This window comes from Pogoniulus pusillus, chromosome 1 (assembly GCF_015220805.1).
Source record: "Pogoniulus pusillus isolate bPogPus1 chromosome 1, bPogPus1.pri, whole genome shotgun sequence".
NCBI classification, from domain to species: domain Eukaryota; kingdom Metazoa; phylum Chordata; class Aves; order Piciformes; family Lybiidae; genus Pogoniulus; species Pogoniulus pusillus.
Genome location: NC_087264.1, coordinates 36,744,174 through 36,762,137, shown reverse-complemented (window position 1 = coordinate 36,762,137; position 17,964 = coordinate 36,744,174). Strand labels below are relative to the sequence as shown.

The window sequence follows — 17,964 nt, the reverse complement described above, 5'->3', positions numbered from 1 at the left end:
TCTTATAGTAAGACTTAATACAGTAACAAGCCTCAGCAACTTAGCTAAGATATTTATGATCCAGCATTGCTATGTATTTTTTCTTTCTTCTTTTTTTTTTCTTCCATAAAGGAGGCTACAAACACATGCAGTGATTAAGGGATTAGGTCAAGGTCATACATGAAGTGTGTGTCAGCTGGCATTAGAATTTAGGTCATTTTCTACCTGAATGACTAACATACATCATACAAGCACGGGGAACTGTAGTTGTTTTTGCAAGTGTCACACAATGCTCAGCATGATTTTTTCAAAGCAACTATGGCCATCAAGATGTTTTACTTCCTACCTCAGCATATGGCATTACTTGCCTTCCTTGACTGGCTGCACTAATTCATGTCCTTTTTCCTAGCACTAACCAAATGACAGCCACAGGCTGAAAATTCAAGGGTATCACTTGCTGTGATATATTTTAGCAGAGAAAAAAATAATGTGAATGCCAAATCAGCACATGAAGCAGAAGAAGTACTCATCAGACCATAGGCATACCTACTGTAAGAAGTATATAATCAGTAAAGCATCAGGTCAGCAGCTCATGTTCTCCTGTTTCCTTCTAGGGAAAAGAAATCTCATCACAAGCAATAAAAATCACTAGCAAACTCTTATATATTAGAAATGCATCACAATGAAAAAGCTGATTTATGACTAAAGCTGTAATACATTACTTGATGCACTTCTATATAGATACACAGGACAAACCAAATTGGGTAATTAATACAACAGGACATTTGTCCCATTAACAGGAAAAATACAGAGCACTGCAAAGTATTTCTAGTACTTTTAAGTGGTATATTCTTGCTTATTAGTATTTTAAATCACAGTATCACAGTATCACCAAGGTTGGAAGAGACCTCACAGATCATCAAGTCCAACCCTTTACCACAGAGCCCAAGGCTAGACCATGGCACCAAGTGCCACGTCCAACCTTGCCTTGAACTGCCCCAGGGACGGAGACTCCACCACCTCCCCAGGCAGCCCATTCCAGTGTCCAATGACTCTCTCAGTGAAGAACTTTCTCCTCACCTCAAGCCTAAATTTCCCCTGGTGCAGCCTGAGGCTGGTCCTCTAAATGCATTACTTATACATAAACATTAATAGATGAGGGGCGAACAACTGATGTCATTTACCTGGACCTGAGCAAGCCAACTGACACTGTCTCACACCACATCTTGGTCTCCAAGCTGGCGAAACATGGGTTTGATGGGTGGACGGTGAGATAGATAGAGAACTGGCTTGATGGCCACACCCAAAGAGTGGCTGTCAATGGGTCCATGTCCAAGTGGAGACCAGTGACAAGCGGAGTCCCTCAAGCATCAGTCTTGGGACCAGTCTTGTTCAATACCTTTGTTGGTGACATGGACAGTGCCACTGAATGCACCCTCAGCAAGTTTGCTGACGACACCAAGCTGTGTGGTACAACAGACACACTGGAGGGAAGGGATCCATCCAGAGGGAGCTGGACAGGCTGGAGAGGTGGGCACAAGCCAATCTTATGAGCTTCAACAAGACCAAGTGCAGGGTCCTCCAGCTGGGTCAGGGCAATCCCAAGCACAAATACAGGGGGGGCAGTGGCTGGCTGGAAAGCAGCCTTGAGAGGGACTTAGGGGTGCTGGTGGATGAGCAGCTCAACATGAGCCAGCAGTGTGCACTCACAGCCCAGAGGGCCAACCAGATCCTGGGCTGCATCAGAAGTGTGGCCAACAGGTCGCGGGAGGCGATTCTCCCCCTCTGCTCTGCTGACACCCCACCTGCATCCAGTTCTGGAGCCCCCATTACAAGAAGGATGTGGACATGCTGGAGCGTGTCCAGAGAAGGGCCACTGGGATGATGAGAGGGCTGGAGCAGCTCTCCTATGAGGACAGACTGAAAGAGTTGGGGTTGTTCAATCTGGAGAAAAGGAGGCTCCAAGGTGACCTTATTGTGGCCTTTCAGTATCTGAAGAGGGCCTACAAAAAATCTGGGGAGGGATTTTTTGGGATATCAGGGAGTGACAGGACTAGGGGGAATGGAGTGAAGCTGGAGATGGGTAGGTTCAGGCTAGATGTGACGAGGAGGTTCTTCACCATGAGTGGTGAGAGCCTGGAATGGGTTGCCCAGGGAGGTGGTTGAGGCCCCATCCCTGGAGGTATTTAAGGCCAGGATGGATGGGGCTCTGGCCAGCCTGATCTAGAGTAGGGCATCCTTGCCCATGGCAGAGGGGTTGCAACTAGATAATCCTCGTGGTCCCTTCCAACCCTGACTGATGCATGTACAGCATTTAAACTTTTTTTTGTTCCTGATCTGTATTTTGATAACGTCATCTTCTACATGTATAATTATGTATCTGCCCAAAGATAACTGAAACAGAAACTGCAGCCTATCTGAAGAGTGAAAAAATTGATTTCAGGGTTTCAATGTGTTTATAACTGAAAATTAGCACTTGTTTTTTGTCTTTGGAGGAACAATGATGCTGCTTTTGCTGAAACTTCTCTTCACAGTAAAAAGCAAAGGAAAGTATTCCAGTATCAAGCAACAGGAGAGAGGTTACTCAGCAGATGCAGTTCTCCTAAGTTTGGCCTAATTCTGCTGCTTCTGCACCAGTGAAAGTGAAAGATCAAGCTTCTAAATTTAAAGGCTGCAGACTCAGTCCTCCTTCTGCCTCATGTCCTTAACTTTAAGCATATAAGAAATCTTGATGACCTCTGAAGGACAAACACAGGAGAAGGATGCATATGTCAATCTTGGCAGAGCTGGAACAAGTGGCAAGGTGAGACCTAACTCAGTAAGAGAGAAAGACTAAGCTGCCCTAGAAATCAGAAATAGAGACAGAAGAGCTACTGCTCTTGTACGCCGTAAGAAACGTACAGCAGCAACAAAGATAACACTTCCGAGAGGTGTTATTACAACACCAAACAATAACAAATTCTACACTTGTCTTGACCAACTCTTAACCAAGCAGGACTGCTGTTGCCTTCTTGTTCAGTGTGTAGTTAGAGGCCTCCTAATTACAGGAAATGTCTATGAGGTAGGTAGGAGTGGCATGCAAATGCACAATTATCTTATTTACCACACTCATACCGCCATTAATAGGCTTAAATTCCTTAAAACAACGCAGGTCATGCTACAGAGAAGGAACCTATTTTGAAGATCCTTTGCGTATAGGGCTTAATTTTAAGTTTATAGCAGTTTGCTTCGGGGTTTCTTTTTTTCTCTCAGCCATACGTGAGGCAACCACACAGCATTTTGTGGCGTGTGTGGCAGGCTGCTTTACAGCAAAACGCGTCGCAACCGACACCGTACAGCTGCACTATCTGAAACTCACCACAGGATAAGGGCAAGATAAACCCGCTGCTTCGAAGGCTCCATTACTGCAACGCTTAGATCAGTTTATCATTGCCCCTTTAATGGAGACGCTGGAGGTGGTTCAGCGTCTCCAAGAGTGTGCCCTGCAAAGTACAAGCAGGCAATCCCCATGCAGCCAGAGAAAGGCTGCTGAAGCACACGCTGGGGAGGCTGTAACCCGCTCCTTCCGTTCCGAGGGCGGACGACTGGCCTGAGGAGCTCCGGGATCCCGTCCGCAAGGCTAGGGTCAGGCCCAGGACACCCCGAGGCGCCTGAGCAGGAGAGCTGTGCCCGACGCTCCCCTCGCACAGCGAAAGAGGAGCCAGGGCTCACTAGAGCGCGCCCTCACCGCGACGCTCGGCTCGGCGGCCCCCGTCCCTCCAGAGGCGGGTCCGGAAGTCTCGGCCTCATCTCGCTGCGAGAGCCGCCTGGCCCGCTACGCCGGACTCCCCTCCCCTCAGTGGGCTGCCACCCCGCAGGCACATTTTGCTGCGTCGCCGCGGCACCTCCACCAACGGAGCCGAGCTACGGAGGGCGACCACCAGTCGCGTCCCGCTGGCACCGAACGACCGCCTATGTGACGAGGTCCCTCGCTGTAACGTCCGGTGCCGCCCGCGTCGCTACCGCAGCGCCCCCAGCGGCCGCTCGGCCAGTGCCAGCTCCTCCCCGCCGAGGCCGCGGCGCGGCTCCCTTCCCCCTCCTCCCACCCAATCCCGTGCCGGGCGGAGCGCCATGGATGCCGCTGACTACCGCCTGCTGCGGGGTTCACGCCGTTTCTTTACCTGTCCTCCTATCTCCCCGCGGCGTTAAGAAGGGGTCGGCTCCGGCTGGAAGGCTCTGGGAGGCAGAGGTGAGCGGTGAGGCGGTCCGAAGCCGTTCCGGCTGGCAGTGGGGAGACGGTGCCTTTCTTGAGCCGTCAGGCCGGGTCACCCTGCGAGGCCTGCGGCTCGCTAGGAACTCGAGCGTCGCTGTCTTGGCCTGGCGGGTCGGTGTCGGCCGACCCGGGGTGAGCGAGCCCGAAGCTACGGCTGTGGGCCTTTGCCTGTGACGGTGGGAAGGCGGCCAGTGCTGGAAAATCTCTGTGGGGGCTGAGGGGCTGAGTGAGGCCGCGCTGCCGGGGAGCCCCTCATGCTGCCGGCTTGCCTGTGCGCGGGGGCGGCGAGGAGGGGGCAGGCTGCCGGTGCGAGGGCTCCCCTTCCCCGAGAGGCTGAGTGTGGGGAAAGGGCCCCAAATTCCTTGCGCACTGGCCTGGGGCCCCTTTGGTGCGTCTCTGTGTATAGGCCTCGGTGGTGGGGGATGAGTTTGGCTGCGGCCTGGCCCCTTTTCTGGTGCGGCTCTCTTGGGAGTCCTGGCCTCTCGCCCTGCTCTGTTTTCTGTTCCGTGGTACGTTTACGTCTAGTTAGAGCCCTTCTGGGTTTAGAAGGTGTCTGTGTTAAACTTACTACACTGTTTCTCTCTTGTTTCTGTGACATTCGGTGTCTTTTCCTCCTCTCTCCCCTCTCCGCTCCCTTCCTCCTCTGAAGTTAATGATTTAGTAGCCGATAGGAGAAGTTACTATGCTTACAATACGATCTCGCTTGTACTGGCTGAAAGTTTTGAAACAGGAAATAGTCTCTCAAAAGCTTGGAGAATCATGGTATCGATTAAGGAAGAGAAAGTTAATTCAGTAACATTTGACTTTTTACAGCAAGACTGCAGCAATAACTAAAGTATCTAACTGGCAAGTGGTAATGGAGTGCTCTGTAATGTCGTTATGGCCCGAAAGTATTAAACAAATATTGCACGTTGCACTTAGGTCGCATCTTTGATTTCAGAGCTGTTGTGAAACAGCAGTGCTGATTCAGTGTACATTTGTCCATGTAATACCAATTTCTGATTCCCTTTTGTAGATGTGCCCTTGATGGAGTTATTTTTTAACTATTAGCTCATTAGCAGCAAGTAAACAACTAAGCAGACTTTGTCCAATTTGAGCTTCTTCCCGCAGGCCGCCCCCTCCCCCAGTTTGTGCAGACATTGTCTTGCATTTCATATTGGTAAACTATTTCCTCTCCCCAAGCTGCACTTTTTTAGAAAGTATTTTTCCCTACTATGTTTAATTTGTAAAGATTGGTTTGTGACTTTTTCAGTTTTATATGTAAATAGGTATGCTTGCTGTGTTCTTAGGCATGGGAGGTAAATTTGACAATATGTTAGTAAAAGATGAAGTAAGAAGCAAGCACGTGGGCAAAAAATATTAACATTTTAAAGAGACTTTTTTGGTCTTCAGTTTGCGTGTACAACTGTGGCATTTGGCCAACAAATAATGTTTTTTACCTTATATATACAAGAATTATTTGAATTATTCCCTGCATTAAAAACCAACTCTAAATTATTTTTTCATTTCTGAAAAAAAACAAAATGATCCCATAACTCTTGAAAACAGAATTGATTCTTAAAGTGTCATTTTTAGCCTTGGCCTTAAAAAGCACTTTTTCCCCTTAAGTTTGAGTGCTGTTTTAATAGATAAAGAATTAATAAAACTTTTGCAAATATTCTCCCAAGTCTTTAGTTGTAATTCTTTTGTTTTGTGGCTTTGTATCTGAAGTGTCACAATTTATGTCTTTCTTTGAATACTTCAGTGAGAAGTTAATCCATACTTCAGAAAGTTATGAAGTGATGTTAAAAGAGGAAGGAGTAGGCAAGACAACACTATTTGTCTTTATTTTAGCTTTAGGACCATATGAAAGGGCTAAAGAGGTTCTCTACTTCTAAAATTTTGTCTTCTAGAAATGAGTAGACTCTTCAGACTTGCTTGGTTATCAGCTGGAACAAGAGATTTGTTTCCAGTGAAACAGAACTGTTTACTCTCATGAAGCTTGGAAGAGAAAAAAATAAATTGCTGATCAAATATGTGGAAGTTTTCTTAATGTCACCCCAAAGATATGCTATAAATTTTAGAGAGGAACACATCCAAAAAGTTTAAAAGATAATGATGATTTGTTTTGTTTGTTTGTTTCACTTTCCAGGTGAAAGCCACAGAAGCCAGGGGCTACCTGAAGATATATTAGTTTTACTCAAGTTTGCCTGGCTGGAATAATTAAAGGATATTTTTGCTACCTCTTCATTTAAGTGGAGGTGGCTGCCTTTTTTTTTTTTTTTAAATTGAAATCATGGCAGATGTGGACCCAGACACCTTGCTGGAATGGCTGCAGATGGGGCAGGGAGATGAACGGGATATGCAGCTAATAGCACTGGAACAGCTATGCATGCTACTTCTGATGTCAGACAACGTGGATCGCTGTTTTGAAACGTAAGTAGTTTTGGCTTTCGTTGAGAGTGTTTTCCTCTCTCTGTAGCTGTATGTAGTGTTTAACATTCCTAGAAACTTTCAGCCTCAAAAACGTTTTTACAGATGGAACTTGAGTGTAGGTCACTGAAAGGAGGCTCTGTTTATTAATATTAAGTGACATACTGGTGTCTGATTAAAAATGTAGCATTGTCTGAGTGATCTGCAGTTCCTGTTCTGACACCTCAGCTGATCAATTTCAAGAAGTGTATTCAGAGTCCTATTGTGGAGTTGTTAGTTTTAGGTTTTTTGTTTTATTTCTAAAGCTAGAGGAAAAAGCTTTATTTTTGCATTAAGAGTAGAAATGATCCTCTAGATATATTGAAGCATCCATACTCTTGCAACTTTATTCTGAAGAGATACTGGAGCCTTTTCTGAGCTCTGCAAATCATGAAGGAAGTGACAGATATTACACAAATGTTTTGCCTCTGAGGAATATTCTTGTTTGTAGCACTTTCTTCAACTGCATTTGTGCACTTCACATGAGTAGTGTCCCTGTTCTTGTTCCTTTCTGTCTTGCTCACCGTACAAAATGCTGATGTAACCACTACTATTGCTTACTAATAGTACATGTGTTGTTCTACAGCCTGTGAAGGCCCAGGAGTAGTGTGGAAAGGAGGCAGTTAAAGTGTAAACAATCATGATTTTTGAATCTGACCTATCTTCTTTTTCTGTGGGTGGATTTTTTTTTCTTTTTGGTAGTGTTAGTTTTTTTCTTTTAATTTGTTTCCTTAGTTCTGATTTTGCTGCTCTTGCATCTTTCCCCTTTTCCATGTTCGTATTTTCACTTTGCTATTTTCTGTATCTCGGAGTGTGGCCACTGTCTTTCTGATACATCCCACTACTTAGGAGCATGGGTTTAGAAGCAACTAAGAAGGTAGCTGCTTGTCACAGTGTTTAGCTCTGTTGCTCTGGAGAGAAGAGTTTTCAGTTTTAAGAGGCTTATCTCTTTTGTGATTGCTTTTGTTACAGGGAATTTTGAAATTCATATATGTCTAAATGTTGGATCTGTAGTAGAGCACAGTTTTGTACACTTCTTTAGGATTTGTGGTTGCTTGACTTTGCCCTTGATGAGCTTACAAGTAAAATTTTGCCTTGGAAGATGTTTACTGTAGGGAGATATATTTGACTGTTGAAGCCTTGTGTTTTCAGCCTCAGAAAAGCTGAGTTACTGAATTACTGATTTGTCGCTGTTGAATATAATTTTGTAGTTAAGAATGATTTTTTCTGACAAACATAAATGAACTTCCTGCCTCAGTATATTCAGTATAGAACACAAATAGAAGTTTGGGCCTAAGCATTTGTTAGGGTCTCTGTTGGAATAAGATGGAAGAAGAAACATGTGAAGTATTATTTGGCATTCTAATTTTTGTTTTGAGTTTTGGTATAATTTAATTTTACTGCTTTTCTAAATTGTTGATTTCTTTTGTTGCTGTAATCCTCCCTTAAATAGCAGAGAATAAAGTGTAAATTAGGAAAAAGTTATTGAGGTTCCCTGCTTGTTGAAGTAATTTTACAGAAAAGAAAAAATGCTACTTTTGATGAGTACTGTCAATATGTTGAAGACAGGTTTCCAGAGCAGTTGATGAGATGATGTTGGCCGTTCATCCCCTTCCAAAGGGAGAGCTGCTACTTGAACTTACTGCTCGCCATTTTTATTCATCCCAACTGTATTCTTGCTTGGTGCCAGCATCAGGGCTTACTAGACTCATCTAATTCATTGGAAGAGCAAGCTGCTCTTAAAATCCACTCAAGAATGTGATGAGTTTCCTGCTGTTACATTGAATTACAGCCTTTCTAGAGGTATGTGATGAGCCCAGAAGGTGGGACTGTGTAACTGGAAATGAGGGAGAAGCAGAGAAATTACACCCACTTCAGTGGAGAATTTCTTAGCTGGTGCTATCATCGCCTGCATTTCAAGATGACATTTATTTTGAAAGTCCTTCTAAGAAATAGAAGATGTCTCTCAGTATTTTTAAAATCTTTCCAGATGACAGTTCAAATATCCAAAACTGTCATATGCTAAGAGAGTGTAACTAAAATTATTGGATAGTATTTTCAAGTTGCTTTTCAGCTATGCTTTCTAAGGAATTATTGATTATTTAAATAGCAGATTTAGTACGTGACAGAATGGTTGCCAAACACATTTTTAAGGAACTAATTTTGAAGAAAATTTCAATGTGTGCGTGGCTTAAACATGGGCATATTTTCCTGTTGGTAAAAAAAACCCCAACAAATCCAAAACCAATGTCTGGACTTCACAACATCTTTTTCTTTGTTTAGTGAGAAGAGCACTCCCTAATATTGTGTGTCGTACAGATGTTATTTCAAGCTCTTGGAAATGTTTATTGCCATTACTTATTGCTGTTACTTAGGTTGACTAAGAAAAGTGTAAGAAAATTTTTCATCTGTGGAATTCAACCGCTTCAAGATAGAAGGTAGAATCTGAAAAACAGTTTTGAAGAATGAGGTGTGGTGTTAGCGTGACTTAAAGCATTAGTCCACTTTTATGTAAGAAATTATTTGATCTTATGATGTAAACTAAAAAAAAGCTCATAATTGTAGTGAACTACATCTGTCAATTAAAAGCTACATATAGTAAGGACTGGCAAAGCTATGAAGCAGACACATGAAAACTATGAACAAAGACCCAGTCTCACCTAGGAAAGATCACAAACTTGGAGAGGAAAAAAAGGAAATGATAGATTCAAAATGTTGTCCTTTGTTATTGCAGTCAAGTAATAGTTATTTTGCAGATATTCTCAAAGAAATGTTATATTTTAAAGTTGGTAACTTATTTCTGTACAAGAGTAACAGATATTGAAGCTAGTGTCAGATCAAATCAGAAAAAGGAAACTGGCATAAGTGTATAATGGTCTATTCCATAGTGGTCCGTCAAAGTTCTAGCAGTATCACAAGAGATTGTGGGGTATGCAGCCAATAGCAGAGTGGTGCCAAATAATTGACATTTCTTTATTACTCCCAAGATTTGCATATTATGTCTGATTTTTAGTGCTGTTTAGATGTTAGCATTACAAATAGCAGAAGCACATTCATCTTCTGGTGATAATGAGTCACAGACACTGTTAGTCACTTAGCATGAAGAATGGCTAGCATTTTACCAGTAGCAAAAGCCAGTAGCTTGAGCTACAGGAACCTAATGAGTGAATATTTGTGATTGTATTAGTCCCAAATTGCAGTTAAATTGTATGCCATTAAATCAACTGTTAACAGGAGTTTTAAGTGTGCATTTTGCATAAGCATAATTGAAACGATATTTTTAGTGATTAAATTGTTACAGGTAATTTCAAAGACAGTGGAGAGACTGTTAGTTGCAGTCTCCCATTATTGGTGTAGTAGTTTTCCACACAGGTGTTTCAGTTACTTTTTTCCACTCTATCTGGTCGTTACACTTTATTTTTGGTGACATAAAATGAGAAGTCCTCACATCTGGGCTTTGTGTTGCTGTTTTCTTTACTTCTCTGCCAGATTTAGCAAGAAAGGTGCTATTTAATTGTTTTCTTCAATTACAAAGAAGGCTTGTAGACCAAGATGGTAGTGTAACAGTTAAAGTAAAACCTAAATAAAATATTACATATGCTGAAGAGATGAAATCCACTTGCTCTTTCTTAGATAAAGACTGTCTCTGTTTTGACTTTTCTCTAGGTCACCGCTGTATAGCTAGAATTAGCGGATTTGATAAACAGAGAATTACCAAGAGTTACCAGCTTATTTGAGAAAACTTTGTCCAGAGGATTCTAGTGTGGAAAATATAAATCCTTTTAGTTTGTGTTTTTAGATTAAATTTGTTTAATTTACATCAAAACTTGTCTTTTCCTAAGTATGTATTCAGTAGTGAAAGGTACATCTTTCCCTTTTATTTGCTAATGTGTAATACCAGGCATAAGAAGTTCTAGTGAACCGAAGACCGTTGACACAAACTGGTGAGATGAGTAGAATAATGTGGAACAATTCAGTTTTACCTCTCCCTGATTACTACATCCTCTGGTACTTGTCAGGATTTTACAACTTGGATAAATGAAAATAATTAGGTAACCAGAGAAAAAAACTTTTTTTTCCCCTGTAGAGATAGGGGTAGGAATCTGAAGTGGTGGTTTTCAGGCCTATTTTTAAAGTTTGGGCTGGCTTTAAAAGCATCTTTGTAATTCAGACAGTGGTAAAGTGTTTTTTAGCAATCTTAGTAAAACTGAGAGAGCAACCCTGTCCATATCAAGGTGTTCTCATGTTGTGTGTCCTATGGATTTGTTAGTTCTGTTATATTCAAGGAGGAAAAAAGTTAGGCCACTATTATGGTTTTATACTGGAGTGCAGCCATGGGTAAATTAGGCTAAGTGTTGCTGCCAGTGAGAAACTACAGTTTTCATTATTTTAAACTGTGCAGAGCATATGTTCTTAAGAATTACTGGCTTGGACTAATGCAGACATATCTGAGGAAATGATTTTTTCTAAGCTTTACAGTGGTGAGACTCATGTGATTCCTGCTAATTTTTTCTTTCCTTAATTAAGGTAGAGCAATATCAAAATGTGAGTGCTGGAGTTATTCATTCAGTGTAGTGGGATCTTCAGAGTCTTTTAGAGTGCTTTTCTGAGATGGATCTATTACAGAAGCATAGAATCCTAGGGGTTGGAAGGGACCTCTGAAGATTGAGTCCACCTCTCCTGCCAGAACAGGATCACCTACAAGAGGTTATACAGGAACACATCCAAGGGGATTTGGAATGTCTCCAGAGGAGGAGACTTCACAGCCTCTCTGGGCACCTGTCACCCTCATAGTGAAAAAGTTTTTCCTTATTTTCACATGAAACCTCCTCTGCTCCAACTTGCACCCATTGCCCTTTGTGTTATCATTGGTCATCACTGAGAAGAGCCTGGCTCTGTCCTCCCAGCACTTGCTCTTCACATCTTTGTGAACATGAATGATGTTACCTCTCAGTCTCTTCTCCAAGCTGAAGAGACTCTGATCTCTCAGCCTTTCCTCAGAAAGGAGATGTTCCACTCCATCATCTTTGTAGCTGGTCTCTCTCAAGCACTTCCCTGAGGTCCTTCTTGAACTGAGGGGCCCAGAACTGGACACAGTATTCCAGATGTGTCCTGGGCAGAGTAGAGGGGGAGAACCTCTCTCGACCTTCTAGCTACGCATGTTCCAATACACCCCAGGATGCCACAAAGATGCATTGCTGGTTCGTGGTCATCCTGTTGTCTGGTAGGGGTGTAAGCTGTGATTTTCAGAAGTGTGTCTTGTGACAGTATGTTTTAAATTATTTCTGATTTTTAAGACTATTTTTTTGTTGTTGGGTAGTTGTTTTTTTTTTGCAATGATGAAGGATTTTAATACTAATCTCTTTTAGCTTGCTCTTTGTCAAGTGAGTAGTATAGCCTCATTGTCACAGGTATTGTGGAGATTTAATTAGCCTTGTCTAGTAATTTTGAGAATCTTAATGGTTGCAAAGGTCAGAAGGGAGTATTAGGTCATATAAAGTGGCATCCTTTCTAATGTCACGTGCCTCTATATTTTACCTGGTTATTACTAAGTTTAGCCTCTTTGATACAAGCATAATTTGTAGCTAATGTTTTCAGTAGGACATCCTAGCTGATCTTACCCTGATTTGCTGTTTGATCAGCTGCCTGGTTGTCTTTTCTGTTTGTTTCATTATTTTAAGCAAAACTACTTTTAAGGTATTTTTATTTTATACACTGTTTTCACAGCTCTTGATCTTTGTCCTCCCTCTAATTCTTCAGTTTCCAAGTTCTTTGGAGGTATTTTCTTTTGTTGCCTTCATCCGTGCTGATTATACTAGTACATTTAACTAACTTTACCTGTTATACATCCCAATTTTAGTTAGATGTTTTTAAAACATTGTTCAGGAAGTAGTTTTTTAGTTATTTATATTCAAAGTTAACCTTCCAGGATATGATTGCTCACTGCTTAGGTATGAATTGATGTATTCCATAGGCTAAGTTCTATAACTTGCATTTGGTGTGTTTAAAATGCATTTTCTTAAAATGAGCCCATGCCTCTGACACGAGGCTCAATGCCTAGACAATTCTTTACAGCTAACTCATCACACTGTATTTGTAACTATTTACTAGTCTGCCTTTCACTGGTCTTCCAATAGTATCACCTTGTGGCCTTTTTTTTAAGGGTTTTGTGTGTAAGATAAGAGTTGAAGTGATTCTTGCAAGTACGATGGAAGAGATGGGTGCAGTAGTTTAAGGCAGTGAGTTAATGACTTTTTGAAAGATTCTATAATCTTGTAAATTGGATGAGACCAATAAAATAGGTGCTACAGGAATTTCAAATAACAGCTTCCTTTCTTGAATATTTGTAGCAGTCATGTTATTTTAAATGTCAGCCTCCTTTGAAAAGACTGTAAGAGGCATAGATGGAGTATATGTTCAGTAAATTGGTAAGGAGAAAATGGAAGTTTTTTTAAGTCATTTGGGTTTTTTTTTGAGCACCTGCAAAATTCAGCAGGAAAAAGATGTGTGTATATAGGCATATTTACATTATCATATTTCTTGTGTATTTAGTTTCAAAATGTTAGCAAATGTAATGTATGTGCAAGCTATTATCTGTTTGCACAGTTCACCTTGGTGCCAGTGGAAATCACAGGCAGAAATATCTGTACTTTCAAGTCCTTTAATTTATTCAGCTATTGTAGCCCAAGTTTCTGCAAAATATTTGCAAAATGCTGGAAATAGGAGAACAAACTTGCAGAATTACTGCCCTGAGGCATGGATGGCATCTTTTATAAGATACTAAACAATGCAAAAGGCAGCCAACAGATCTTTTGTACATTCAAGTACAAAGCTAATTTCTTCAGAAATTACCTATTCTACAAAAGCTGTTCTCCTGCATTTTTTTCTTTGGTTTCATTTTACCCATTACTTTTTGAATATGTAGATGATGTGTTCCCACTTAATAGTGAACTCTCAGAAGAGGATTCTGCCATCTGCCTTTTATTTAGCTAAAAGGAAGTTGGAATGCTAAATTACTGTATTTTAATTTCTAATAATGCGGGGTTTCTGCTGGAATAGGTACAGGATAAAGTTCTTCATTCTTTGACTTCATGTTAGTGGCTTGAACCCTGATTGCAGTTAAGAGTAGACCCCAAGTGGTAGGAGTTTTAATACTTTATGATTGTGGTAAAAGTTTCACAATCAGCTATTAGTTTTTACTTGCTTCTTCCTCATAACTTTTAAGTTACAGTGTGATGATATCTCTAAAGTATCTGTAAGTTGATATTTTCTGGCCTTTATTGGTATGTAAAAGCATTGTAAGAACAATAATGTACAGTAAGTTTTGGAAATGGGTCTGGAGGAATACACACAGGTGTGCAGGCAATTCTCTTGTGAGCGATATTCATTGCTGATGGTTTTAGTTCATGTTTGGAAACAAAGCAGTATTTCAGCAAAAGAAGAAATGAGGCTAAGTCTGAGATCTGCTCATGGAATGAACTACAGGAAGGAAAACCAATCATTGATCAAAAGTTACTTGGAATTACTGTAGCTTTTAGAACAAATCTGTTGTGCAGGATGTATGATCTTAGAAACTTTAAAGACGTCTGACACGGTGTCATAAATATTTCACTGTTATTTTTCCACAAAACCAATTACTAATGAGGTTTAAATTAAGTATTTTAATATTTAGTTATTGAAAATTATTATGTATTAAGTAGTTAATAAATATACAAAGGCCGTGTTATTCTTTATTCTCCCACTTTTAAGTGCTCTTAGCAGATGGTCTGCATTTCAGATCCAGCACAAGTGATGGCAGGCAGCTGAGCTTGGTTTTCTGCCACAAGTCACATGTCTTGGACCAGGAGCTGTCACATGGCTGGGGCTCTGCATCAACTGAACCCAGCGGTTACTCTGGAATTGAGCAACACACCCTAATGCTAGCAGTAGTTGTGTTAACTATTTTGGAGATTGTGGTCTTTTTTTTCCTTCTTGACTTCTGTTTAAACACGGCAGTAATCTTTAGACTACTATTATTGTTTCTGCTCTAGCTAAGGCACTTACATTTCAAATACAAAATGTAATTAACTAAATGATTTTAGAATGCCTGGTTTTCTTCCTTAGTACCTTTTTACACTAGCAAGTTGTAAAATCAGGCTTAGCACTGGAAGAAGCTTAGTGCTGTAGCTATTCAATGATTTTGCATCCTCATGCATACTTCTGTGCCTAAAGAGAGGATGAGGCAAGGAGGAAGGAAGGATTCAGAAGTGTGTCAGCATATGGAGTTATGCTGATTATAATACTGTAAATGCTGTAGTAATATAATTATGTGGACAGATTTCCCTAGCCTTTACTGACTTCAATACCATTGTGACATTCAGAATTTTCTTCAGAGAAAGAATGTATAGTAGAGAATTTGTGCATTGTGATCTTTACACTCTTTCATACTTTCCATGTTAAAATATTAAGTGGTTTTAATTAGAAATTAGGTAGAGTCAGTACCTTTTAAAATGTGGTTTAATTATGTTCTTGATACCAGTATAGGGAGCAGAGAATGCTCTGCTACACTAATTTTAACAGTTTAGAGAGTAGATACTGATAAATTAATAGTACTTGCTTCAAACTTACAAAAAACTGTTGCTTATAAACCTTTCTTCTACAAAGATCTTTGAAACGTGGTGGGTGGATCCTGTGAGTAAACGAATGAAGTTGAGTGGACATCCAGAACTGAGAGACTTAATTAGCAAGCGCTGCAGTATTGGTAGCAGAGTAACCTCATTAACTTGCTGATGTGGGTCTTTCACTAAGAACACTGAGTAACCTCTTTAATTCACTAAGTCAGTCCCTAATCACCCTTTTAAAGTACTTAAGGAAGTAAGTGACCAACGCAATGTTAACACAGTCTCTTAGAAATTAAAATCTAAAAATATTTTTCTTTTAATTTTCATACTCATTAGAAGTACCTACATAGAAATTGAAATTGTGGGGTGACTACCTATTGGCCCTTATTTTCTAATTTGAAAGAGTAAAAACTGTTAAAAGATAGATACTTATTTTCTATATTAAACTCACCACCGTGGTTTTTTTGTTTCACTGCAAGTTGATCATTGTGAATAGTGTTTTGCCCCATGACTTTGAGGAGAAAACAGTTTTCTCCTGTTTCTCTTCTCTGAGATATATTACTTCTTTTAGTTAATACATAAAAGCAAGGTGGTGAAAGCAGTTTTGATGCTGGGATGTTTTAAGTTTAGATTTTTTTTTCCCTCTTAGAAATTGAAAGTATCACATCAGTAGACAGAAGTGCTGTAAAAGCTAGGCATCAGTTGCTCTGCTGTCATAGCAGTTCGTTCAGTGCTGTAGTTCTTCCTCCCTGCTGTCCTGGGAATTTTTGCAGCATTCTTTTCTCCAGGTAAATGATTTTCTAAAGGACAGTCTGTTATGTAGCCACTGGTACAGACACTTCTGAAATGCTTTACTTCACTACCTGTCAAAGTATGTTTTAGTTCTAAGTATGGTTTTAGTTGAAACAGTATTAAGGTCCTTGTTACTGATGGGACCTATTCTAGAGCAGATACCTGAGGCAGCTGTGGTCCCTTTGATCTATTGCAGCCTGTCTAAATAAGCCTGTGGTGGCTTCTTGGAATTAAGGTGTAGTAGTGACACAAAATGGCTTGTCTGTCATGCTCTTTGATTTCTGCTGATGTTGAGAAGCTGAGCACATGCTCTCTTCAAGACTTGTTGCTGGAATTGCTTCCTTGGGTTTACACTTCATTAACAGCGTGCCTTTATTGAGGATTGGATTGAGTGACGGCCCAACTGCTTTGAAAGCCTGTTCATACAATCTTGAGGACTAAAGACCGTCCACATAGTAAGGGTAAAGATCCCTTTTTCTTAGGGGTCAGGTGCCACCACATAGGAATCACAGTGATGCTGTGTGACAGGAGTGACATAATTTGGCTTCCTGCTATATGGCTGTGATAGTGTTGCTTCCCATTTCCCATCGTGTGCTATTATTCCCACCTACCGCTTCCTTTCTCTAACGCTACTCACATATGTATGTTCTTGTCTCTGGGACATGTAAAGCAGATGATCATTGTTTCAACCATGAGAGACCCATGTCATAGCTTATTGTAGATTTGGAGATTTGAGGGTGATCTCTGCAAAGCTGACCTGCTTGCTGATGCTTCTAGTATGGTTGAACAGTTTGAAATTCAACAGTATTTAACGTTACCTGCAACATGAGGGTCTTCAAAATGACAGCTGTACAGTTTTATGCTGTAATTATTCTAGCCACTTCTTTGAGAAGACAATGGTTGAAGCAGTGAGGATGTGTTGGTATATCCTCCTCCTGTACTCTTACAGCCTTAACCATTGTGTGCGAATGACAGAACTGAAAAGCTCCCAAGTGGTGTTTAGCAGAGTATTAGAGTTGGTTTGTTTTGCTTTGTATTGAGGATGTTTTGTATGTGTGTTAATCGTTCTGTTTAAAACTCCTAGCAGTCCATGTAGTTTATCTAGTTGTGTAGTCTCCAATGGAGTTTGCTTTCCTTTTATTCAGCTCTTGATTCTACAACGGGAAACATTTTTTCACAGAAAGAGTGGTCAGACATTTGAATGGGCTGCCCAGGGAGGTGGTTGGGTCACCAATACTGGATGTGTTTAAAAGTCATTTGGATGTGGTACTTGGGAATATGGTGTAAGGGTGAACTTTGTAGAGATAATGGTTTGACTTGGTGATCCTGAGGATTTTTTTTTCAACTAGAATGTTTCTGTGAAAAGCTTCTAGTGCCTGGACCAAATATTTTTGAAAATAATGTGTAATTATTACAGAACCAAGGTCAAAGATCTTCTGTGATCATCAGTAGGAGTAGCACTTTACACATGAGTTGTGTATCTTCCTCTTGTGCTGAATTTGGTTGCTTGAGTAAAGCAAAGTAGAGCATCTTTTTTTTTTCATGGTCAGTTTGCATGCACATTCAAAGCAGCAGTTTAGGTAGCAATTGTGGGCATAATGACAGCAGTGCAGTTCATTCCTTTGATAGAAGCTAGAATAAAAAATTGTCTTCCCTAGAACATCTCTATTAAAAGAGCAGAAAATGCTGATAATGAGTTCACTGACAGTGAATCAGTAGTAACATGCTTTAAAAAGTCGTGAGGAAGTGGAATAAGGAAATCCATTGTAATGATGTGATATGCTAAGCAGTATATTGTAGTTGTCAAAGCTGCTAAGATAAAATGTCATCATGTGAGATGACTAGTTTGTGTTCTCTTGTCTATACCTGTCTTATTGTGCAGTTATTCTT

General features: G+C 40.6%; 1 protein-coding gene across 8 annotated transcripts in view; it reads left to right on the top strand.

The window, feature by feature from the left end:
* Positions 1-3,733: 3,733 nt before the first annotated feature.
* Positions 3,734-17,964, top strand: part of HECTD1 (HECT domain E3 ubiquitin protein ligase 1) — a 67,356-nt gene continuing 53,125 nt past the window's right edge. For 3 of the 8 annotated variants that reach the window (XM_064148353.1, XM_064148335.1, XM_064148361.1), the window contains exons 1-2: positions 3,736-4,207; positions 6,363-6,646. In XM_064148353.1, the coding sequence (XP_064004423.1) occupies positions 6,507-6,646 (140 nt within the window). In that variant the 5' untranslated portion in view covers positions 3,736-4,207; positions 6,363-6,506. Of the gene's footprint in view, positions 4,364-6,362; positions 6,647-17,964 lie in introns of all 8 variants that reach the window. The other 5 variants (XM_064148376.1, XM_064148366.1, XM_064148332.1 and 2 more) reach the window with 4 other exon arrangements.